The 26,194-nt window shown below is 45.9% G+C and overlaps 1 protein-coding gene across 4 annotated transcripts; it reads left to right on the forward strand.

Annotated features, from left to right (window-relative positions):
* Positions 1–1,068: 1,068 nt before the first annotated feature.
* On the forward strand, positions 1,069–24,701 carry LOC125446596 (uncharacterized). 4 transcript variants are annotated; one of them, XM_059639539.1, is made up of 12 exons: positions 1,069–1,203; positions 1,525–1,611; positions 2,996–3,310; positions 9,149–9,418; positions 12,486–12,608; positions 12,804–12,908; positions 16,269–16,355; positions 17,195–17,314; positions 21,538–21,624; positions 22,596–22,697; positions 23,792–23,871; positions 24,563–24,701. In XM_059639539.1, exons 1-12 carry the CDS (start codon positions 1,185–1,187, stop codon positions 24,662–24,664), a joined length of 1,497 nt encoding a protein of 498 aa, XP_059495522.1. In that variant the 5' UTR covers positions 1,069–1,184; the 3' UTR covers positions 24,665–24,701. The 4 variants fall into 4 exon arrangements, with proteins under 4 accessions (XP_059495522.1, XP_059495523.1, XP_048376253.1 ...); XM_059639540.1 differs by having other exon boundaries at positions 3,011–3,310; XM_059639542.1 differs by lacking the exon at positions 1,069–1,203 and adding an exon at positions 2,741–2,882 and having other exon boundaries at positions 1,532–1,611; positions 3,011–3,310.
* The last annotated feature ends 1,493 nt before the right edge of the window (positions 24,702–26,194 follow it).

The raw sequence follows: 26,194 nt of genomic DNA on the forward strand, positions 1-26,194 counted from the left end.
CCCTTGAAAGCTTAGACTGACCCTGCCTCCACCACTCTCTCAGGTAGTGAATTCCAGACTCTATCTCTGTGTCAACAATATTTTCCTTTGGTTTTTTTTCGTGAATAGCTGTAAACCTGTCCCCTCTCATTCTTGATCCTTTCATGAGTGGGAGCAGTTTCTCCACATATACGCTGTCCAAATCCACATCTTGATTTTTGAATACCTCTACCAGTTCCACTGTCTTCTCGCTTTCTCAAATCTAACTCGGTCTTCAAAACTGAAATTTGTAATCCCTGGAACTTTTCTGCAAACTCTCCTTCACATCCTCCCTGAAGTGTGGTGCCCAGAACCAGGGACAATGCTCCATCTGAGGCCTAACTAGTGTATTATGCAAGTTCAACACAGGGCTTTCACTCTGGTACCCTATGTTTCTATTAATAAGACTCAGGATGCTGTACACTTTATTAACTGTGCTCTCAGCATGTTCTGACACCTTCAATTATCTATGCAATTAAATATCCCAGTCTCTCTGTTCCCCTTTAAAGTTGTATGCCCATGTATTTACTACCAAAATAAATCACACCACATTTCTCCTGTATCACTCATACAATCCCTACAGCATGGAAACAGTCCATTCAGCCCATTGACTCCAAAGTGACCCCCAATGAGCATCTCACCAAGACCCATATGCCCCTTACCCAATAACCGTGCATTTTCCATGGCCAGTCCACCTAACCTGTACCTTTGGAAACCCACACGGACACAGGCAGAATATGAAAAGTCCACACAGACCGTCATCTGTGTTCCTGCCCTTACGTCTGAACGCAGAGACCCCTCAGCTCAAGCCCCACATGCTTCCCAAGTGTGCAACGGCGTCTCTGAGCAAACTAATTCACAATTGTCTCCGCTGCATCTGCTAATAAGTATCAGAGATAATGGGAACTGCAGATGCTGTGTTCATCCAGCCTCACATTTTAGCATCTGCTAATAATGTGGCTTTCGTTTTCTAGCCTTTGTGCAATTGTGGTTCCCGCTTACTTCGCGATTACGGGCAAGTATCGCAGTATCCTTTCGCACTTTGGGAGGCTGGAGAATTGGAGAAAACGAGGATCGTGGGGGGATAGCTGTAGAGTAAAAAAAATCTCCCATTGGTGAGGGGACCAAATCTCCATGTTTTGCAAGAGGAGGTTGGGGATAAGAAGATGGGCTTTTTTTTGAACAGTGAGTGCTGATAAGTAACTTACAGATTTTGGGGTGTAGGAATGCGGAAGTAGAGACCATGAAATGATTTCAGAAGAATACCTTGGGGTGTGGGGGTGGGGGGTGAGGGGTGAGAGGGATTTTTTTCCCCTAGAGAGATGCAACGGGGCGAGGATCGGGCAGTTTAGCCTGAGATGATTAATTTTTGATTCCGGGTTGAGCCTTTCACTCCGCCCCTTTTGTGGGCGACCAAGGCGGAAAAAAGTCAGTGCAGTCTCCTCTTCCCCCCCCCCCAAGGGCCGCACCAGCCCAGCTCAGGCGCCTTGGTTTTATTTCTCGCAGAGAGAGAAAGCGGACGGAGGCGACGGATGCATTTTCGAGTCGTTCTGGTGTTGCTGCTCGCTCTCCTCCGGGGGATCGCTGCAGGAGGTGAGGACCTGGCTGAGCGAGCGAGAGCGTTGAATTCCGGCAGGGTCTGCAGGATAAGGGGCTTCTATAGTGCCAGCCGGATTCTGGCAGTGGATCCCATTCCCCCGAGCGACCTGAGTGTAACTCCGGCCCCGGGATCTCTCTCTCTCTCTCTCTCTCTCTGAGCCTTTCTGCAGAGACATGTTGAGAACCGAGAAATTTCTCTTTCGTCGCCTTGGGGCTTGCAGATGGAAATTGTCTTTTCTTGTATTTCGTCCAGAGTTCCACTGTTTCCCCCAACTCCAACCTACTTCACCCCACCCTTCATTCCCGGCTCTATGGGGCTCCCCCCCCCCCCCCCCCGAGTTATTTCATACTTGCAGGAATCTCCCAGCCAACTCTCTCTTCTTTTCCCACAGGGGCTCATTCATCCCCTCCTCAATCTCAATGACCCCCTTCTCCTTCTCTCGATCTCCCCATTCCCCTTCCCCGCGTCCCTTCCCCCTCACTCTCCCCATGCCCCCCCCTCACTCTCCCCATGCCCCCCCATCCTTCTCCCCATGCCCACCCATCCTTCTCCCCGTGCCCACCCATCCTTCTCCCCGTGCCCCCCCATCCTTCTCCCTGTGCTTCCACCACCTTCTGCCCCATTCCCCTTTCAGCCCTTTACCCTTACAATGCTCCTCCACCCTCCCCAAGGCGCTTCCCCCTTGCCATCTCCACACTCCCCTTTCCAAAGTGTTTGGGAGACATAGACTATTACTTTAAACAAAGTATAATTTGCCGTTGAAATGAAACTCAAAGGTAAATTTTATTGAACTACAGACTTTATGCTCTTTCTCCCTCCTCTCCCTGTATCACTTTTTTCTCTCCCCTTCCCATCTCCGTAAAAAAAATGCCTGCAGCCATTTCAATCTTTTGCTAAGTCCACTTCAATACCACATGTTAGTTGGTCAGGATCACATTTTTGTTTTGTGGGGTCTTGCTGTGTGAAAATCGACCGGGTTGTTTCACACCACATTAGTGATTTCACTGGGTGTGACAGAGATTTTACAGAGATCGTAATAGGTGCTGTATAAGTGAGAATCTTGTTCTGAACAACTTTAACCGCATTTCTGTAGTAAAAAGAAAGGTTGTTTGAAATCCGTAGCTGATCTGGCAACATCTATGGAGAGAAAATTGCAGAACAATGGAAATACCAATTACAGTTGGAGGGGAGCAGCAAAAGAACCTTGAAAAACTATTTTCTAAATGACACATTCAGATGTTGTTACACACACCTCTGGAAGCAGGTGAGATTTGAGCCTGAGTCTCCTGGCTCAGAAGTAGAGATGCAACCACTATGCCAAAGCAATCCCGAATTCCAGTCACATGTTGATGGACTACTTTTGTTTCTGTTTTTCATGTCAATCACCTGGAGGGGGCAATGTCGTGGCTGCCATTGGCTCGTCAGTTTTACTGGATCCTGAATATGGAGCGAATCTCAGTGACAGTCAGGTTGAGTGGACGTTCAAAAACAGCAGTGGAAAACTGCTTACTATTTTGGATTACGTACCAAATTCTCCAGTACAGAAACCAAATAAACACTACCATTCCCGTTTACGTTTTAATGCATCCAATGGATCAATAATGGTAGGCAATCTGAAACCGAGTGACCAAGGAGTATATACCATCACGGTGAATGGTACCTGGAACAGGAGCATGGATCTGAAACTCATTGGTAAGTGATTTCAATACTTTATCACTTTGAAAATGATGCGCATTTCAAATAGTGAAACAGTTTACAGCCTAAGAATTCTGTCGCTGAATTCATTCCATAAGACCATAAGACATAGGAGTGGAAGTAAGGCCATTCAGCCCATCAAGTCCACTCTGCCATTTAAATCATGGCTGATGGGCATTTCAACACCACTTCCCTGCACTCTCCCTGTAGCCCTTGATTCCTTCTGAGATCAAGAATTTGTCGATCTCTGCCTTGAAGGCATCCAATGTCCCGGCCTCCACTGCACTCTGCGGCAATGAATTCCACAAGCCCACCACTCTCTGGCTGAAGAAATGTCGTCTCATTTCAGTTTTAAATTTACCCCCTCTAATTTTAAGGCTGTGCCCACGGGTCCTAGTCTCCCCGCCTAACAGAAACAACTTCCTAGCGTCCACCCCTTCTAAACCATACATTATCTTGTAAGTTTCTATTAGATCTCCCCTCAACCTTCTAAACTCTAATGAATACAATCCCAGGATCCTTAGCCGTTCTTCATACGTTAAACCTACCATTCCAGGGATCATCCGTGTGAATCTCCACTGGACACGCTCCAGGGCTAGCATGTCCTTCCTGAGGTGTGGGGCCCAAAATTGGACACAGTATTCCAAATGGGGCCTCACTAGAGCCTTATAAAGCCTCAGAAGCACATCACTGCTTTTATATTCCAACCCTCTTGAGATAAACATTACATTACATTCACTTTCTTAATTACGGACTCTACCTGCAAGTTAACCTTTAGAGAATCCTGGACCAACACTCCCAGATCCCTTTGCACTTCAGATTTGCAAATTTTCTCACCGTTTAGAAAATAGTCCATGCCTGTATTCTTTTTTCCAAAGTGCAAAACCTCATATTTACTCACATTGAATTTCATCAGCCATTTCCTGGACCACTCTCCTAAACTGTCTCAATCTTTCTGCAGCTTCCCCACCTCCTCAGTACTACCTGCCTGTCCACCTATCTTTGAATCATTGGCAAACTTCGCCAGAATGCCCCTAGTTCCTTCATCCAGATCATTAATATATAAGGTGAACAGCTGTGGCCCCAACACTGAACGCTGCGGGACACCACTCGTCACCGGTTGCCATTCCGAAAAAGAGCCTTTTATCCCAACTCTCTGCCTTCTGTCAGACAGCCAATCCTCAATCCAGGCCAGTAGCTCGCCTCGAACACCATGGGTGCTCACCTCGAACACCATGGGCCCTAACCTTGCTCAGCAGCCTCCCGTGAGGCACTGTATCAAAGGCCTTTTGGAAGTCTAGATAGATAACATCTACTGGGTTTCCCTGGTCTAACATACTTGTTACCTCTTCAAAGAATTCCAACGTTTGTCAGGCACCACCTCCCCTTACTAAAACCATGCTGACTTGTTTTAATCTGACCCTGCACTTCCAGGAATTTATAAATCTCATCCTTGACAATGGATTCTAGAATTTTACCAACTACCGAGGTTAGGCTAATCGGCCTATAATTTTTCATCTTTTGCCTTGATCCCTTCTTAAATTCAGCCCCACTAATCTAATCTACCATTCCATGGTTGATCTGTGATATCACGGTATAGAGCTGGATGAACACAGCAGGCCGAGGAGCAGGAAAGCTGACATTTCGGGCCTAGACCCTTCTTCAGAAATGGGGGAGGATAAGGGGATTCTAAAATAAATAGGGAGCGAGGGGGAGGCTGATAGAAGATGGAGAAGGAGAAGATAGGTGGAGAGTAGACAGACAGGTCAAAGAGGTGGGGTTGGAGCCAGTGAAGGTGAGTGTAGGTGGGGTGTTAGAGAGGGGATAGGTCAGCCCAGGGAGGATGGACAGATCAAGGAGGCAGGATGATGTTGGTGGGTAGGAGATGGGGTGGGGCTTGAGGTGGGATGAATGGTTAGGGAGGCGGGGACTAGCTAGGCTGGTTTTTGGAATGCAGAAGGGAGAGGGGAGATGTTGAAGCTTGTGAAGTACGCATTGATACCCTTAGGCTGCAGGGTTCCCAAGCGAAATATGAGATGCTGTACCTACAGCTTTTGGGTGGCATCATTGTGGCACTGCAGGAGGCCCTGGATGGACTTGTTATCCAAGGAGTGGGAGACCGAGTTGAAATGGTTCGCGACTGGGAGGTGTAGTTGTTTGTTGTGAGCTGACCGTAGGTGTTCCGCAAAGCAGTTCCCAAGCCTCTGCTTAGTTTCGCCGATGTAGAGGACGCCACACCAGGAACAGCGGATACAGTATACCACATTAACAGATGTGCAGGTGAACATCTGTTTGAAGTGGAAGGTCTTCTTAGGGCCTGGGGTGGGGGTGAGGGGAAGGTGTAGGGGCAGGTGTAGCATTTGCTTCAGTTGCAGGGAAAAGTGCCGGGGGTGGTGGGGCTGGAGGGGTGTGTGGAGCAGACAAGGGAGTCACAGAGAGGGTAGTCCCTCTGGAAAGCAGATAAGGGTGGGGATGGAAAAATGTCTTTGGTGGTGGGGTCGGATTGCAGATAGCTGAAATGTCGGAGGATGATGCGTTGGATCCGGAATTTGGTGGGATGGTACGTGAGAACGAGGGGGATTCTGTTTGGGTTCTTATTGTGGGGAGGGCGTGTGAGGGATGAGGTAGGGAAATGCGGGAGACACGGTCGACGGCGTGGTCGACGGCGTTCTCGACCACTGTGGAAATGAAGTTGCGATCCTTGACAAAAGACGATATCTGGGATGTGCGGAAGTGGAATGCCTCACCCTGGGAGCAGATGTGGCGGAGGCAAAGGAATTGGGAATAGGGGATGGCATTTTTGCAGGAGGGTGGGTGGGAGGAGATGTATTCTAGGTAGCTGTGCGAGTCAGTGGTCTTGAAATGGATATCAGTTTCCAGGTGGGTGCCGGAGGTGGAGACAGAGAGGTCCAGGAAGGAGAGAGACGTATCAGAGATGGTCCAGGTGAACTTAAGGTTGGGGTGGAAGGTGTTAGCAAAGTGGATGAACTGTTCGAGCTCCTCGTGGAAGCACGAGGCGGCGTCAATACAGTCATCAATGTAATGGAGGAAGAGGTGGGGTTTAGGCCCAGCGTAGGTGCGGAAGAGGGATTATTCCACGTAACCTATAAAGAGGCAGGCATAGCTTGGGCCCAAGGGGGTACCCATGGCCACCCCCTTTGTCTATAGGAAATGGGAGGAATCAAAAGAGAAGTTGTTGAGAGTGAGCATGAGTTCGGCTAAGCGGATAGGGTGTCAGCGGAGGGGGACTGGTCAGGCCTGTGGGACAGGACGAAGTGGAGGGCCTTTAGGCCATGTGTAGCTGGAATGCAGGTGTATCGAGACCAGACGTCCATAGTAAAGATGAGGTGTTGGGAACCGGGGAATTGGAAGTTCTAGAGGAGGTGGAGAGCGTGGGTGGTGTCACGGACATAGGTAGGGAGTTCCTGGACCAAGGGGGAGATCTGTGCCTGGTTTCCATTGACCTGCTTCATGCCTTTCTGCCAGCTCCATGACCCAGCGGGAAACCTATTGAGCTCGTCTGGAAAATTTCAACTGACCCCAGCAGTCAATTTCACAATTCTTCCTATGGTGGGATTGGGAGGGGGGAATCATTAAATGATTCGTGTGTAAAATGGTCCAGCTCTCATTTTAAATATTATTCCATCCTGTCCTGGGTTGTTCCATCAAGCAAACATATACTGCTTTTCTTCATTCAAGGTTAAACTAAAACTATTGATCAAGATGAAAGAAAGATTTGACAGAAATTGACCTTCAGCTTCTATTGCCGTGCTGTATCTATCTTTACGTCATTGTGGAATTCCTTGGGAATTGTGACCTATGACCTGTTGCCCTCCTACTCACCATAGTCCTGGAGGCTGCTCTTTCATTGAGACAGAGATGAGTTTTACCTGAGGGTGACCACATTCTCAGGGAAGGGGCAAGGTTGAAAAAGTGGGATCTTCACGGTGACCTTAGCTAAGTATGAGAATTGAACCCACACCCATTGGCATCGCTCTGCATTACAGACCTGTATTGGTAGGGAGTTAGTTAGCCCAGTTGGCTGGGCAGCTGTCTTTGGGCGCAGTGATGCTAACAGCCTGAGTTTGTTATGAAGGCCCCATGTTCTTGACCTCATCCCCCTCTGTGGCATGGCAAGCCTCAGATTGAACCAATACCACCCCATGAGTCATGCACTGGAATGCCTCCAGACCTCATTCTTCACCGCAGTAATGTTCTATGTTCTGACTTTTTTCTCTTTTATTAGTCACCCGGCTTGTAAGAATACCCGTGTGAACACTCTTCAGAATGTAAACCATCCCAGCAGTACGGATCCCAATTTTCCTGGAATTAGCAGGCACTTTTCCTGAACTGTTCTTACCGTTACTCAGGCAGTAATCCAGAGATTATTACTTTTAAGATGCTGCTTTTTAAATTGGCATTTAAGGTCTCACATTATCTTGGCAGAACCTGTTTCCTAACTCTGGTGCGCGTCAGTACTAACAATACTGGATCCTTCCCACCTCACTGCAAATTCTCCAGCCTAGAGCGTCCCAAATGCTAGCACTGGATGGCCAACACAGTGATCCAGACTTGCTGGGGAGGAGAGTGTCAGCACCAACCGCACCCCCACCCACTGCCTCGCTAAGCTGTCCCCTATATCACGACACTCCTTACACCACCCCCTCGACTTGAATGGCTCCCTGCAGCATGGTGCCGTGGCCAGTCAGCTCATCCACTCTGCAGCCCTAACTCTCATCCTCAAACCTGTGGAGCCATTATAAAAGCCAAGGGCCCTGTGCTGCTACCCCCTGGGACTCCCTTTACCTGCCTCACTTGTTCCTGACCACTGAATGAGTAAGGCCATTCCCATCATTTGGCATGCGACTACCTCCTGAAATAAAATGTCCAGGTAACATTCCCCTTCATTTTGATGTACTCCAGTGTCTGCAACTTGACATCCAGCTCAATATCTCTGATCTGAAATCCCTGAAAACCCCAAGCCCTTACTGAGGATATGTTTCCCCTGGGGGACGCTGGAATCCAGAAACTCCCACAGGATGTAAGCGCGGCTCATTGCCTGCCCCCTCTCCTTTGTGTTCATTTAATTAGTAATTGTTAATTAGTTCATTTATAACTAATACAGCCTCTGCCTCCATCAACGCTGCCAATAAACAGATACTTGAAGGGAATGGATGAAGACAGAGGAGGTGGGTAGTATTAGGATTGAGGTTAACCATTCATCCAGTTTAGGGGATTTCAGACCAGGCTGTTCACAAGTGATGTTTGTGTGATATATCTTGGAACTGTTCCGAATGAGTTCAGTACAAAGTGCATTTGGGCTAAGAAAAAGAGGTTGGAACTCTGTCAGTGCTCAAGAGAAGCTGCAAAAAGCGTAAAAATCCTCATGTGTGGTGTTAATATCACAGTCCGTGTAATGTTCGAAGGATATGGGTTCAAACCTCACCGTGGTAAATGATGAATCTTTGTCCTGCTCATAAAAGCATGGGAGGGCATCCATTCAAAGTGATGTGCAGAACAATCACAACAGTGATGTGAGGATGAAAAAACAACTTTGGGTGAAAGGGCAGGAGACTGGCAAGGGGAATGTTAGTTGAGAGTGGAGCGAGAGAAAGCGATGTCTGCAGCTTGACATCCAGCCGGGCCAAAGCAAGGGGAAAGCTGGGCAGTGTTACAGAGGTGGAGGTGTAGATAGTCTTTGTGATAGGATCAGTAGTTCATCTGTACTTCAAAGCCAACTGAGCTACATGTGAAAGACAGAGCAGTTATTAAGCACAACTAGCAGAATGCAAAGTAATAATACTGTCTTAACTCTCGTTTCTTTAACCTCTTCAGAACCACTGTCAGAACCCACGATTGTCAATAATTGTACCTGTGTGGATACTGCCGTTCAACTCATTTGCCAGGTGTCTGGGGGGAGCGAGATCTCTATTCTGTGGTGGAAAGGCAACAAGATGTTAACGAGTAGTCAATACTATCAGTTAGTGCAAACCAACAGCACATTGATTATTTCTGAAGCACAAATATCAGACTGCGGGACCTACACTTGCACAGTAGAAAACCCTGTTAGCCAGAAGAATGCATCATATTCTCTCAGGCTTCGTGGTGAGTCATGCCACTTGTTGACATCTTTTCAAAGTAATATTTTGCTGATCTCACTTCCCTTCAATTTTTACCTTTGTGTATTTTCACCTTCACCTTTGAACTGGGAGAATATTTTACCAGAAAAGATGGTTGATGAACATGGCAGATGTATAAGAAAATAGTTTGTGATGGGTCTATTTGGAAGAAGCATTCTGGGAAGTGGGGAAACCGTGGTTAACCAGTCAAGTTAAGGATTGTATCAAATTAAAAACAAAAACTTTCATTGTGGCAAAGATTAGTGGTAAACCAGAGCTGGGGAGAGTTTTAAAAGCCAACAGAAGGTGATTAAAAAGAATGCGGAAAGTAACCTATAAGGATAAGCTACAAAATAATATACAAACTCACAGCAAGAGCTTCTTTAGTTATCTAAAAAGGAAGAGAGAGGCCAGAATGAGCATGGTGGCCTTAGAGAACAAAGCAGGAGAAACCAATAAATAGCAGAATCAAATAAATACTTTGCATCTGTCTTCATGGTGGAGAATATTAATGAAAATTACTTGCAAAAATAATAAATATTCATGGGGCTAAATTTGGTGGTCTGGGGTGGAGAAATGAAAATAGTAATTAACATTAAAGAGAGCATATTAGGAAAATTAATGGGACGAATAACCCATAAATCTGCTGAACCAAATGGTTTGCATGCACAGATGCTAAAGGAATAGTGGATATCCTGGTAGGAATCTTCCAATAATTCTAAGATAATGGAAAAATTCAAGCAGTTTGAAAAACTATCAATGTATCACTTTAATCAAAAAGAGAGAGAGTAAAAACAGGTAACTTTAGGCCAGCTAGCTTAACATCTATCATGGAAAATTTTAGTGACGATTGCAAAGGATTTAATGAAATCTTTATTAATGTATGAATTAATCAAGTAGAGTCTGTATAGCTTCACAAAGAGTTAAGTCACCCCCACAGTGCCAGAGGACTCATGAGAGAGTGTTGACAGGTTGTCGTTTAACATGAGGGTCACCACAGACTAGGAGGAAGATTCAGAAGGCAGGATCTTCATGGTAATCTCAGCCTGTTCAAGAATTGGACCTACACTTGGCATTACCAAACCAGCCTGTCTAGCCAACTGAGCTAACCTGATGTGGGAAGCGTGAAACACCAGATGAAAGTCCTTCTAATTTACTTTTCTGATTGTAGAATCTCTGTTCAATTTTGTGACAGTGTGAAACATAATTTGCACTGCATCTGAAGTATATGATACCAGCGTTAAATGTGTGAAGCAAGTGCGGTTTTACAATCTATCACATAATGCCTTGAATAAGAGCAATTATATTGAAAAGTGTACCCATTGGGAATTTGTAATCTGGTGTGAAAGTGCAGGAGGGAATGATGAGGGATTTCAGAAGATTGTAGATAGAAGGTATTTGCTTTCCTGAGTGGTTTTGGAATAGTGAGATGAGAGCATATCCTATTGGCACCCTGTGTGGCCCAGGCAGATCTAGTGGTGAAAGGAAAGTCCCAATTATCCACAACATCTGATCAAGTCTGTGTCCCAGTGATTTACAAAGGAGTGTAAATGCTTGTCCTTCCAAATCGAATCACCTTCGAGCGTTTGCAATGAAGTTCTACCAGTCTTCCATCCCACTCGATTGTTTCCATCCTCCAGAAGTCTATACTGATTTGGCTTGCTATTTACTCATGTCAGCCTAGTTTTGTGCCAACAGCAAATGTCAATACTGTGCTCCTAATGCCAATTCAAACCACCCGCTAACAGCTCAGAGCCAGTGCCAAACAAAGCCAAGATAACAAGGTGTAGAGCCGGATGAACACAGCAGGCCAAGCAGCATCATAGGAGCAGGAAAGCTAACGTTTTGGGTCTGGACCCTTATTCAAAAAGGCCTTCATCTGAAGAAGGGTCTGGGCCCGAAACGTCAGCCTTCCTGCTCCTATGATGCTGCTTGGCCTGCTGTGTTCATCCAGCCCCACACCTTGTTATCTCAGATTCTCCAGCATCTGCAGTTCCTATTACCCCCAAACAAAGCCTTAAGTGCTTAGTTTCCTGTCAACTAAATAATTTTGTACTAACTCATATTAGGAGGAGTAATATTCAACAGCAGGATTTGAGGAAAGGAAATGAACGAGAAGCAAAAATATTTCGGGGCGCAACTCCAGAGCATGGGGGTGTGCATATGGCTGAAAAGGAAAACACAGTGAGAGGTTTGAATAGCAGGATGAAAATGTTACATTGAAGACATTGTAAGATGTTCCCCAATGTAAATCAGTGAGAACAGGGGTGGCAGGGCAGAGAAAATTGGCAAAGAATCGCATGCAACTGACAAATTTTCAGATGGGCTGTCCTTTAGGATGGACAGGCAGTGGGAGATGGGTGAAGAAAAGGTGGGGTAGGCAGGGTCGTTGAATATTTTCACGCGGAAGATAGATGGGCTCCAGTTAGGCAGGAGAATTAAAGGTTATTGCGCGTGGATGGTATTGTGGAATTTGGAGCACAAACACATCAACCGTGATCTGATTGAACAGCAGAGCATGTTCAAAGGGCTGAATGGCCCACTCCTGCTCATAATTCCAATGCTTTAAGGTTTGGAATAGTCGAGCCTGGAAGTGAGAGGGGGTTAAAAGGTCAGTATTTGGGTTGGGCTGAAGTCATGGGCGAGGTGGACAGTGAATGAAGGCAGTATGTACGATAGGATTGCGGGGTTGGGACTTTGAACCTGTTTTCAGAAATGTGATATGTTTCAAGACCATGCAGGAGGGTGGCACAGCAACTCTGTACATTACATAATATCATTACAATAGCATAATGTGAAGCAGTAATGTCTACTTCTCAGACCTGTTTAGTGATGTTCAGAACCACTTGCTCACATTAATGCTGCCTGTAACTGATAGCTAGCTTGTGGAGGGCTCTGGTGTTTGTCTTGTATTCATGCAGCAGGATGTGTACTTTTTTTAACACTCTGAAGAGATTGTTTACTACCTTTAAAAGGTGGAAGAAGTTCCTGTTTGTGTTTTTAAAATCTGATTTGACTCACACGATGACTTTCTTGTAAACTTTCTATTTCAGGCCTGACACATCTGCACCATTGTGTTTTGGCATTATCTGTTGCAGCATTGGTCACTGCTGGTGCCATACTGATCACCGCTGTTGCAACCCGTTTGGATGACATCTTGTGTGTGAGCAATTACGGTAAAACATGTAAATGAAAATTGTTTCTGCTGCAGGTTCAAAACTTAGAACTTAATTTGGCGGATCCTGCAAAACTTTGAAAAATGATGCCCATGTCATGTTAAATATTGAACCTCAATTCTCAGAATCAACCCTTTGATTGCATGAACATTCTCTGCTCGAGTCTTGTTGATATCAATTTGTGTGTTTTTCCAGGGTGCCTGTTTATTCGAGAGATGATGCGGCGTTTGTTGAAGTTTGCACCAGAGCTTTCGTTCCTTTCCTTTTCCGTTGCATGCCTATGTTGGATACTGACTGAAGGTAGCATGTGTTCACTCACTGTTACTTTTCTCATTTCTTAGTAACTGCATTTCCAGTGTTCTTCAGAAATGCTGGACTGGGTGTTAGGGGACACAGTGGTCACCAGATAAGTTAGGCAGGCCTTGGTGAGGGAAGTTGGGAAAATCTACCTACAATATCGCTGGCTGTTCCTCAGCGGTTTGACACCAGGAGCAGCTTGAATTGCCTTTCGGAGAGACTTCTGCACTTATCTCAGAGCGCAGCTGTCCAATCCAGTCACTGGCAGCTCCACTCCAGAACACAACCCAAACTCCAGGCAGTCCACAAAGAAGAGGACCCTAATGATTTGGGATTGATGGGTAACTCTGGGGTATCGCCAGGGCAGACCCCAGTGAGGGAGGTCAGGGTGGTGGGGGGATGATTTGCGAGGCTGGGGTGAGGGCAAAAGGGACTTTCAGGAGCAGAATTCCTCCCGAGAGGGTAGTCCGCCTGTGCCCCGCCCAGCCCTCACAACTAAAGCTGCAGGGCTTCCTGCTAATCATGGGCCTTCCCTTGCTGTGGGTAAAAGAAAAATGGCAGTGATGGGCTGATGCTCCTCAGTGACCACCAGACCGATTGCCAGGGGGATGAAGGGCCGTCTGATGCCCGATAGTGATTAGATAACAGAAAAGACACCAAGCTGGCGAAAAAGCAGAAAACAGAAGTGGATTGGAGGCCAGCATGGTGGCACAGAAGTTAGCACTGGACAGGTTTGATTCCTGCCTCGGGTGACTGTGTAGAGTTTGCATGTTGTCCCAGTGTCTGCGTGGGTTTCTTCCGGGCGCTCTGGCTTCCGTCCTCAGTCAAAAGCTGCGCAGCTTGGGGTGAATTGGCCATGCTAAATTACCCATAAAGTGCCCAGGGATGTGCAGGGCAAATGGTTTAGCCATGGAAAATGTGGGGTTAAGGATATAGGATGGGGGGACTGAATGGGTTGGTCTTCAGAGGGTCGGTGCTGATGCAATGGGCTGAATGTCATCTTACCATGCTGTAGGGATTTGATGATTGTAAGAACAGTGACAAAGTCTAGCTGAGAGTGGAAAAATAGTGGAGGGCAATTTTCTGACAGCAATGCACCCCATCAAATTGACTGACAACCATGAGAGTGTGGTTTGTGGATGGGATGGGGTGCCATAATGATTGTCTTCCATATTTGTAGATAATATTGAGAGCTGCAACTTCTCTAAAGATGCTCCTTACATTTTTAATGCATGTTTACAATACCAGGTGGTTCGTAGCTCATGCATTATTTTTTTCTTGGCTTGAAGTACAGTCTGCATCTGAACAGCATGCGATCACCAGCATTACTGAAAGATAAGCAACTTCTTGTTGCTGCCTTTGAAATTTGGCATTCTTGCAGGTGTCCTGATGAGTGCAGAATGAAATGGCTCAATGGCATGTCCCTTTTCTTTAAATTCATTCATGGAATGAGGGTGTCGCTGGCTAGGCCAGCATTTATTACCCATCCCTAATTGCCCAGACGGCAGTTAAGAATTAACCACATTGCTGTGGGTCTGGAGTTACATGTAGGCCAGACCCAGGTAAGGATGGCAGTTTCCTTCCTTTAAAGGGTGTTAGTGAACCAGTTGTTTTTTTCTACAACAGTTAGACTCTTTCTTCCAGATATTTGTTGAATTTAGATTCCACCATCTGTCACAATGGGAATTGATCTCTAGACCCAGAACATTACCTGGATCTCTGGATTAACAGTCCAGCAATAATAGGACTACACCATTGCCTCAGAGATAATGGGAACTGCAGATGCTGGAGAATTCCAAGATAATAAAATGTGAGGCTGGATGAACACAGCAGGCCAAGCAGCATCTCAGGAGCACAAAAGCTGACGTTTCGGGCCTAGACCCTTCATCAGAGAGGGGGATGGGGAGAGGGAACTGGAATAAATAGGGAGAGAGGGGGAGGCGGACCGAAGATGGAGAGTAAAGAAGATAGGTGGAGAGAGTATAGGTGGGGAGGTAGGGAGGGGATAGGTCAGTCCAGGGAAGACGGACAGGCCAAGGAGGTGGGATGAGGTTAGTAGGTAGATGGGGGTGCGGCTTGGGGTGGGAGGAAGGGATGGGTGAGAGGAAGAACCGTTTAGGGAGGCAGAGACAGGTTGGACTGGTTTTGGGATGCAGTGGGTGGGGGGGAAGAGCTGGGCTGGTTGTGTGGTGCAGTGGGGGGAGGGGACGAACTGGGTATCCCCTCCCTACTTCCCCACCCACACTCTCTCCACCCATCCCCCCCACTCTCCATCCTCGGCCTGCCTCCCCCTCCCCCCCCATCCACCCCAGCTCCCTCTCCCCATCCCCCCCCCGACGAAGGGTCCAGGCCCGAAACGCCAGCTCCCGTGCCCAATGATTTAAGGTAATTGACAGCATGAGGAAAAGCCACAGTGAGTGGGTGTGTGCTGGAGATAGATACCCAGTTTGTCCCCTCCCCCCACTGCACCACACAACCAGCCCAGCTCTTCCCCCCCACCCACTGCATCCCAAAACCAGTCCAACCTGTCTCTGCCTCCCTAACCGGTTCTTCCTCTCACCCATCCCTTCCTCTCACCCCAAGCCTCACCCCCATCTACCTACTAACCTCATCCCACCTCCTTGACCTGTCCGTCTTCCCTGGACTGACCGATCCCCTCCCTACCTCCCCACCTATACTCTCTCCACCTATCTTTTTTAATCTCCATCTTCGGTCCGCCTCCCCCTCTCTCCCTATTTATTCCAGTTCCCTCTCCCCATCCCCCTCTCTGATGAAGGGTCTAGGCCCGAAACGTCAGCTTTTGTACTCCTGAGATGCTGCTTGGCCTGCTGTGTTCATCCAGCCTCACATTTTATTATCTGCACCATTGCCTTCCCTGTTTCTTAGGAACATTCAAGTTCTGTGCTACCAAGTAACTATCACCTGCTCTTCCTACGAAACAGGGTCCTTTTACCTTTAACTGAGATGGAGTAAGGGACCTTGACTCGACACCTCATTCCTAAGAGAGCCCCTTCATTTGTGAAATGCTCTGTCTGTGCTGTGCTGAATTGGGGGCTTTGATTATTTGCTTGCCTCTCTGAAGTGGAATGTCAGTCTCAGATCCTCTGTCTTTGGGTTACTGTTTCTGCTAAATACCAGGCAGACTGTACCATACATCCATGAGGGAGGCTGCCTGAACTTCCATCCATTAACTGAAATAGATGGAGAATGGAATGGGCTCTCACAGGGCTGTGCCCTGACCCTGTGTGTGTGTGTGTGTGTGTGTGTGTGTGTGTGTGTGTGTGTGTGTGTGTGTGTGTGTGTGTGTGTGTGTGTGTGTGTGTGTTCGATGTTGCTCTCTGACATCTTCTTCTTTGTTCACAGTTTGCCTAGACATGCCCGATACACTGCCTACACTGAGTCAATTGATTGCAAACACAATCCAAATTGTGCACATAATAGGATATGCTGGTAAGTGTTCTATTGTAAAGCATTTATTTCCCATGAGAAGGTTGTATGGATTTGCCTTTTTGAAACTGCCACATCCCAATTAGGAGAATGGCATCATCGTCTTCTTAAGACAGGGACCATTGCATCTTTTCAAGAAGAGAACAGAGTCTTGTGATTAGGCTTAGCATTACTCTCGCAACATACCTTCACGAACCTAATGGGCCAAGTGACGTCCTTCTCCTCCTTCAAAACTTGAGGTCAAGTTAAACAGCCACTGATCGGGCACTGTAACAGAAGCACTAACTAACAGTGAAAGGGAATTTAGAATGGGCGAACTGGAAGCTTAGTAAATCGATATCAGGGGTATCAGGGGTCAGCCCACCATGGAGCCCACTGGTCTTGAAAAGCTCCTCATGCTTCCTCTTCATGGACTCATGAGCATGGACATGTAAACAGCAAAGTGGGGGCAGTCAGTCCAGTATAGTGATCCTCTCCATAGCCCACTGCCTGAACTGGGTCCACATTTACACTTTGATCTTTGACCTGCCAATCTCCCCACAGTCTACCTACACGTGGTGCGTGTGGATCAGGAGCATGGTGCCAAACTCAGGGGGCAGCCCCTTCAAAAAAACTGAGGACGGGTTTCAAGCGAGAACATGTAGAAAACCATTTCACCCCAGTCCACAAAAACTACATGTGGCCTGGCAGCCATGTATTTATTAGTGATTGTATTCTTTCCTGTAAAAATGTATGGGTCTGTAAGTTAATAATTTCCCGAAGGTACATCCAGTTTTCATTTTATCCCTTTATTAACCTATGACTATGTGTAAGTTTGTTCATTTTTTTTGATCTTTTAATAGGGAATGCTGGAATCAGTTTTGTTCTGTCAATGTCTTGGCTTCTCCATCTCACAGTAGTACTTTCAAATTATCGTTTCATCCGTGACAAACCCATATTAGACAAGATCATCTCAAACAAGTGTAAGTTGACAGTTGTTGGTGTTAATCTCACTCTTATCCAAACCTTTCCCAATGGTAAGAGCCTTACCATTGTCAATGCTGTCAATCTCCGCTCTATTTAGACAGTCCTGTTAATTTTAACCCACAACATTATATCCTCATTACAAGAAAAATGTGGAAGCTTTAGAGAGGGTGCAGAGGAGATTTACCAGGAAGTTGCCTGGACTGGAGGGCAGGTCTAATGGGGAAAAGTTGAGGAAGCTAGGGCTTTTTCCATTGGAGGGAAGAAGGATGGAGAGGTAACTTGATAGAGGTGCACAAGATGATGAGAGGCATAGATAGAGTGGATAGCCAGAGACTTTTACCTGGGGGGAAATGACTGTTACAAGGGATCATAATCTTAAGGTGATTGGAGGAAGGTATGGGGGAGAGTGGTGGGTATGTGGAATGAGCTGCCAGCAGTGATAGTGGAGCCAGAAACTTTAGAGACTTTTAAGAGACTCTTGGATAGGTACGTGGAAGATTGTAAAATGTAGCATATGCAGGATAGTTGGATCTTAGTAGGACAATAGGTTGGCACAACATCGTGGGCCGAAGGTCCTGTACTGTTCTGAACTGTTCTTTGTTACAACACTACACCTCATGCCCGGTGACTTGAATGCTTCTCCTTTGAGACGTATCATCATTATGCAGTTGGCTGCTGTCCCTCCCAAAGTCAGTAGACATGTTGGTGGCTGTGTCTCCGAGCAGATCATTTTAGTCACCGCATGACTGAGACAGTGAGCTGTCACAAACTTTACTTCTGGCTCCCCACCCATTTTTAAGTTACCATTGTTTTGCTTGTGAGCGAAATGGGGCAGGAGAGCTGCAGTTCATGCTGTCGCTTGCTCAGTTTACATTAGGGTTGCGTTACGATGGAGGAAATGGCCGAACCGCTCTGATAATCAAACTAAAACACAAGCCCCGATCTGTTACGATAGGAGTAGGGGCTCCCCTCTAATAAACCCCAACCCCCAAAAACTGCTAGAGAAGCTTGTCTTTCCTCTCGTAATCTGTTAGAACAAAGAAAATCCCTCATCTCCACTGTACAAGTAACAAGAAACAATTTATTTCCCAACAGTGAACAAATTAACAAAATTACGAACAAACCGACAATTCCCTGTCAGACTACTAACTACTCCCTGACTGGTCTACATTCTACTGGAATGCTGTTCAAATACAGACAAGTCCCACTAAAAGAAAACCAATGAAAAAGAAGCAATAAATTAGAACACAATTTCTCCAATTGCGCACAGACTGTCTTCTGGAATTTTCTGTCTTCTCTGGCCTCTTCACAATCACTTTTCTTCCACTAATTCTCCTGTTAGGGATGTTTTATCTCTATAATTTAGTTAATGAGGACTTTGAGCTAAAATACTATGGTACACTTGATTAATTAGATGGGCTTTCTCTGAGCACTGAATAGTGCTAACTCTGGCAGTTGGCCAATGGCTCTCTCTTTCAGATGGCTGTTAGCTCTCCCCAATTTTCCAAATGCCCTTGTCTAATATATCCACAATGACATAATCAAATTCTTATAATATGATTGGTTTCATGTTGTCGACGCCATCAGATTTAAATTCAATTGGCTTTCTGTATCTAGGTGCTTCTTTTAAATTAATTGGCCAAATTCAAACTTGTTGTCTTGGAAGAAACTGCTGCTTGGCTGTTCTGAACAAATTGTTTCCATTTGGCCACTCTCTGCACATGTTTTTATAAACTTCCAAGCACAGACAAAGCACTGACTCTTAAAGGGGCCATGACACTCTCTTTTTTCTTCACCATCATTTTTACCAACAAATTCTAATTTCCGACCTTCCAATTCATGAATACTCCACTCAACTTTGTCACATTTGGGACCAGCCAACATGCAGGAGCGGCAAGCCGGGGATGTTAATCTGCCAGAGTGCCTCCGAGAAGTTGGGAAGCCCTTCCTGTCATTAGTCAGGTCAACCTGTGGCGGTCTATCTTTGAGAAACAGGCTGCTAAATCCATTGCTTCTGAAGGATTGACTCTGCTTCTGGCTCGAACACCTGTTTCCAACATGCAGGTGCTCCCACGGTTGGAGATTCATCACAGAGAGTCCAAAGCAATGGATGGAATTTGTACATCGACAGCTCCTGGATGACCTATTGCTGAAAGAGGTCTCCATCTGTGTGAACTCAATGCTGATTGTGATAAATAGGCTAGCAGAATCATGGAAACCGTACTGTTTGGAGGGGGGCCATTTAGCCCGTCGAGTCCAGACTGAGTCTCCGACGAGCATCCCACCTTATCCCTGTAACCCCACATTTCCCATGGCTAACCCACCTAGCCTGCACATCCCTGGATACTATGGGCAATTTAACATGGCTAATTCAACTGACCTGCACATCTTTGGACTGTGGGAGGTAACTGTAGCACCCGAAGGAAACCAATGCAGTTGCAGGGAGAATATGCAAACTCCATGCAGATAGTTGCCCAAGGGTGAAGTTGAACCCTGGTCCCTGGCACTGTGAGGCAGTAGTGCTAACCACTGAGCCACCATGCTGCCCCAGCAAGTGAAGTAAGAACAGAATAGAAATCTGGAGTTAAGGTATGGGGTTCATCATCACAGAATCAGAGAATTATTACACTTCAGAGGTGGGTATTCAGCCCATCATACCTGCTCCAGATCTATTATCTAACCTGACTATATTATTTCCTGCCAATTTTCCCCATGTCCCCGCATATCATTGCTGTCAATTATTGCTATAATAAGTCCATAGCAGTTGTAAGCTATTCAATCACAGAGTCATACAGCACAGAAGCAGACCCTTCAGTCCAACGAGTCCATGCCTAACATAATCCCAAACTAAATTGATCCCACCTGCCTGCTCCTGGCCCACATCACTCCAAACCTTTCCTATTTTTGTATTAATCTAAGTGTTTTTTAAACTTTGTAACTGTGCCCACGTTCACCACTTCCTCAGGAAGTTAATTCCACGTACAAACCATATGTACGACTGGCCCGACAAGCCTTGTATATAGTTCCTTGAAAGTGGCATTACATGCAGATAGGGCGGTGAAGATGGCATTTGGCATGCTTTCATTGGTCAGGGCATTGGATTTGGGAGTTGGGACGTCATGTTGTGATTATACAGGACGTTAATGAGGCCACTTTTCAAGTACTACATCCAGCTCTGGTTGCCCTGCTATAGGAAAAGCATTATTGAATTGAAAAGAGTGTATAGCAGATTTAGAAGGATGTTACTGCGACTTGAGCTGTAAGGAGATTTTGGATACGCTAGGATTTATCTCCCTGGAGCATTGGAGATTGAGAGGTGAGTTTATAGAGGATTATAAAATCATGAGGCCCATTAATAAGATGAATAGGAAAGGTCTTTTGCCCATGGTAGGGATGCTCAAAGCTAGAGGGCACAGGTTTAAGGTGAGAGGGGAAAGATTCAAAAGGGACCTTAGTGGCAACATTTTAGAGTACAGGGTGGTGTGTATGTGGAATGAGCTGCCAGAGGTAGTGGAGGCTGGTACAATTACAATCTTTAAAAAGCATCTGAATGGGTATATGAGTAGGAACGGTTCAGAGGTGTGGGCCAAACATAGGCAAATGGGATGAGTTTAATCTGGCAGCCTGGTCGGCACGGATGAGTTGGACCAAAGGGCCTGTTTCCTTGCTGTATGACTCCAAACATGGCCTGAGTTATATTTGAGGGGTTAATATTAGCCAGGATAGCAGCAAGTTCACCTGATCTTCGTAAAGGAAAGCTGTTCAAATGAGTGGAAGCAAAGCATTCCAGTCAATCATCTGATCCTAGGGACAGCATCTGTGATGGTACAGCATTCCTGCAGTACTGCACTGAAATGCTTAGATTACATGTTCCGTTTCTGGAGCAGGGCTTGAGATTATGCCTTTGGATTCAATGTTCCTCTTTTTGCAATTGCTTGATCCCCTGGGAATGTAAGTACAACAGAAGAGCTGGTGAATAGCACACATCTATGGGAAGGAGGCTGCATGATTTATCATATGGGCTCCGTTGTTCCTTCCTGCTAGATTTTATTGAACTCACACACTTAAATGAACCAATCATCGCCAGGACAGCAGCAAATTCTCCACTGTATTTCCTTGACCAGTTGCGTTACTCAGGAGCACAGTTAAAGGCGGATAGGGTTCGTGTGTGTTTTTCTCTCTCTCTCAGCAAATCTCTTCTTCTTTCACCTGTTCCCAGTTTGCCGTGTTATCCTGAATGTCGCAGCTCCTGTCATCGCTGTGTTTGGGCCGAGTATCCTCATCGGAGAAGTAATGAAACAAACTGGTGAGTGCTGCCTGACAAAATTAATCAATGAATTCTGAAAGTAACATCCCATCAGGAGTTGGATCATTAGGAGAGCTCACTGCTGAGTTATTTTGGCCGGATTTCATTGAAACCCATTGAACTCCTAAGCTTACAGTGCCATCTGCCCTTTGTTCAGATGCTTCAAATCTATTGCCCTTTCTCTATGTGGCCATTTCTCACAGTTACCCAGTTTTTCCACCCAGATGCAATGATTCCTATCTCACCCTGTGACGAAATATTTCCATGCTTCCAAACCCTTTGTAAATAAGTTCTTCTGACCTTTACTTTCATTTTTGACTGACTTTTCTATACTGCAAACCCATCTCATCTGAAAAATCTTTTATATATTTGTTCTATCCATCTCCTTGGAATGTCTGCAAACTTTCTCATCTGTGATTTCCACCTGTCCATTCCTTGATGCCTGATGGCCTTTAGGTTCTTCAGTAATTTTCATCCCACATTATAATCTAATCTGGAATAAAATAGAACATCCTTTCGATTATCCTTTAACTGATTAAACCCAACACTTCCTCCAAGTCGCACTCTACTTGAGGGCAGCATGGTGGTTCGGTGGCTGCCCCCCAGCGCCAAGGACCCGGGTTCAATTCTGCACTTGGGTGACCGTCTGAGTGGCATTTGCACATTCTCCCCCTGTCTGCATGGGTTTCCTCCCATGTTCCAAAGTATGCCAGTTAGGTGGGTTGGCAATGCTAAATTGCCCGTTGTCTGTGGGAAGCGCTGGTTACGTGGTTTAGCCATGGGAAATACAGATAGGGTGGTGGGTGGGCTGCTCTTCAAAGGGTCAGTATGAGCTGAATGCCTGCTCCCATGCGGTAGGGATTCTTGTGATTCCACTTAATGCGGCTGGCTATAACACATTATGATTGTCTGCAGTGAAGTTTTTAATTGTCATGATTCAATTCAATTATTGACATGATCTCTATTCACAGATAGCGATTGTGACTCAGCAACCAGCCTGCGATCAACTATAATGCTGACTGTGGGGATAACATTGCTTATTCTTGTTGCAAACTTTGTGGCCTATGAAATATGTAAGTAATGGTGGGCAAAGTTGCTTCAGATCTACTGCTAATGGGCATATATTGTTGTGAGCCGAAGCTTTGACTGGATTTTCCTCTTCATTCTCTGCTGACCATCTGCAGTACAGATTGAGACATCCCAAACTCCTCACAGGATCCCTACGATGCAGAAACAGGCCATTCAGCCCATTGAGTTCACACCAACTGTTTGAAGAGCATCCCTCCCACACCCTGTTATCCCCATAACCCTGATCTCCCATGGTTAATCCACCTAAGCTGCACATCTTTGGGCTCTGGGAGGAAAGTGGAGCATCCAGAGGAACCCCACGCAAACGCAGGGAGAATGTGCAAACTGTGCACAGTCACCCGAGGCCAGAATTGAACCCTTGTCCCTGGCACTGTGAGGTAGCACTGCTCAGCACCGAGCCACCATGGCCCATAACCTTCCAACTAATTGATTAGAAATAGATTTGGCATTTACTGAAGTTGCCTAGTTTGTATCAGGAACACTGAATTGGAGAATATTGGTCAAGGCTCTTCAGTCATTCTGCATTCACTGGTGGTATTTTGTGAACCGTAGTACTCTCTCCCTTTTATTACTGGTAGTTTTCTGTGTAATCGATGAGTTTACCTTAACTGCATGACAGTAATGACACCCTGCATTAAACAGATCAAGTGAAGTCACCATTGCCCTTCTGCGCTATCATGAGAGAGAGATGCCTGCTGGTGGTTTAAACTGAGGGATCCATCCCTCAGGTGAGGGGAGAGGTTGAGAGGAGGTTGAGGGTAATCTCCGCCTGCATGGGATTCAAACCCATGCTGTTGGCACCACTGTGCAGCCAACTGAGCTGACCGACCCCACCAGTTTTAAGGAAGGGCCTCTGGACCTGAAAGTCTGCTTTCTCTCCACAGATGCTGTTGAGTTTCTCACAGCAACTTCCACTTTTGTATTTCATTTCCAGCATCCACAGTTCTTCCCATTTTTATAAACTCCAACCGATATTGTAATGAGGAAAACCCATTTGGACCGATCCAAATTTAATGAAAACCTTTGTTTAGTTAATCTTTTTCATTGATATAACTGATTTGTGCATTCACATCAACAGACATCAACTGGAAAAAACAGCCAACTGGAACTCCTCCTGCAAATACGAGTCTCGGAGATTCTGATCAGCATCAATATACTGTAAGTATTAGACTTTAATAGAAATTAAAAGTTTGACAGGCAACTGTGCCCTGAATCTTTCATAAAAGTAGTGCCCATGGAAAATTCTCTTCGATTTTGCTATTTGCTTGGCGCATCGGAAAAGCCAGAGTAACTATTGAGCTTAGTAGAAACAGAGATGTTTGATTCTAGGGATGTACAGATTACAAGAATTATCCCTCATAAACTATCCTCTCCATTAAGTGTTTAAAAGGAAAATCAAATCCTTGAGGCAAAGGGTTCAAAGTGCAAACAATTAATCTTATATACATGCATTTAATACTAGAAAAACATATTGCCAATTTTCCTTTCTCAATTGCAGTAAATGATCTTTTGAAAATAATGTAAATTTTAAAAAATAAAGGAAAAGGTGTAGCATTGAGATGATTTGAAATGCTGTATTAAAACACCTGTATTGCAGTATGGTCCATAGTGAATATGTTTATTAATGTTACATGTGGCAAACACTACTCCTTCTTAAAATATAACCTTGACAAATATGTGGTTCACATCTGAAAGGGAAAAGAGCTCAGCTTAATTCTTCGATATAAAAAATCAAACAAAATTCATGTGAAGAAGTTGGACCGATAACTGATTTAACGTTTTTATGTGTTGAAGTAAACAAAAACAGTGTTCTTAGACTTTAAATAAGTTTACTTTTAACTTACTGCAGGAGCAGAAGAAAACACCCCCATGTCCAGGACACACAGCTACCACTGAACTGGTGACTCAGGGATTACTGCTACCTGAGAAGAACTGTAAACCTTGTGATTAAAGCACTACCTGAAATTTGCACTGTAAATACTGAGAAATTGAATTACTTGCAGCTGGTTTCAGGAAGGAAATCGGTATGTTTCATTGGACTGACCCAAATGTGACTCCAGACTGAGTCTGAGCAATGTCTTGTTTTCACAAGTCATCGAACAAGTGTGGACACTAGTTAAAGCCTAACATTTCAAGAGCTGTAATGAGGTCAGGAGCTGAGTGGCCCCAACTGTATCCAAACTGTCAGTTATCGCTTTACCACTGCTGCTTCACAGCAGAGTCAGCCAACATTTCCATCAATTTCTCAATGCTTAAGAGGAGAAAAATACATTGAAATTGGCCATATTGAATTTATACTACCTTTTCTGCACAGGGCACAACTGGGTAAATTTTCCACATCTTCAGGTTAATGCCTGTGTTATTTTCACCCTGGAATGTGCAAAACTGTCTGACAGATGAGCCCAAACAGGAAGAAACTTAAAGGTAGAATGAAACTGAACCACTACCTTCCTGGTGAGGTATCAGAGATAATGGGAACTGCAGACGCTGGAGAATTCAAGATAATAAAATGTGAGGCTGGATGAACACAGCAGGCCAAGCAGCATCTCAGGAGCACAAAAGCTGACGTTTCGGGCCTAGACCCTTCATCAGAGAGGGGGATGGGGTGAGGGTTCTGGAATAAATAGGGAGAGAGGGGGAGGCGGACCGAAGATGGAGAGAAAAGAAGATAGGTGGCGAGGAGAGTATAGGTGGGGAGGCAGGGAAGGGATAGGTCAGTCCAGGGAAGATGGACAGGTCAAGGAGGTGGGATGAGGTTAGTAGGTAGGAGATGGAGGTGCGGCTTGGGGTGGGAGGAAGGGATGGGTGAGAGGAAGAACAAGTTAGGGAGGCAGAGACAGGCTGGACTGGTTTTGGGATGCAGTGGGTGGAGGGGAAGAGCTGGGCTGGTTGTGTGGTGCAGTGGGGGGAGGGGACGAACTGGGCTGGTTTTGGGATGCGGTGGGGGAAGGGGAGATTTTGAAGCTGGTGAAGTCCACATTGATACCATTGGGCTGCAGGGTTCCCAAGTGGAATATGAGTTGCTGTTCCTGCAACCTTCGGGTGGCATCATTGTGGCACTGCAGGAGGCCCATGATGGACATGTTATCTGAAGAATGGGAGGGGGAGTGGAAATGGTTCGCGACTGGGAGGTGCAGTTGTTTATTGCGAACCGAGCGGAAGTGTTCTGCAAAGCGGTCCCCAAGCCTCCACTTGGTTTCCCCAATGTAGAGGAAGCCACACCGGGTACAATGGATACAGTATACCATGTTGGCAGATGTGCAGGTGAACCTCTGCTTAATATGGAAAGTCATCTTGGGGCTTGGGGTAGGGGTGAGGGAGGAGGTGTGGGGGCAAGTGTAGCATTTCCTGCGGTTGCAGGGGAAGGTGCCGGGTGTGGTGGGGTTGGAGGGCAGTGTGGAGCGAACAAGGGAGTCACGGAGAGAGTGGTCTCTCCAGAAAGCAGACAAGGGTGGGGATGGAAAAATGTCTTGGGTGGTGG

This window comes from Stegostoma tigrinum, chromosome 34, assembly GCF_030684315.1.
Source record: "Stegostoma tigrinum isolate sSteTig4 chromosome 34, sSteTig4.hap1, whole genome shotgun sequence".
Classification (NCBI taxonomy): Eukaryota; Metazoa; Chordata; class Chondrichthyes; order Orectolobiformes; family Stegostomatidae; genus Stegostoma; species Stegostoma tigrinum.

Bases quoted from the DNA above. Each gene is read 5' to 3' on its own strand.
- LOC125446596 (XM_059639539.1), top strand. The intron at 3,311-9,148 runs GTAAGTGATTTC...TAACCTCTTCAG, and splicing joins CATGGATCTGAAACTCATTG to AACCACTGTCAGAACCCACG. The intron at 12,609-12,803 runs GTAAAACATGTA...GTGTTTTTCCAG, and splicing joins CTTGTGTGTGAGCAATTACG to GGTGCCTGTTTATTCGAGAG.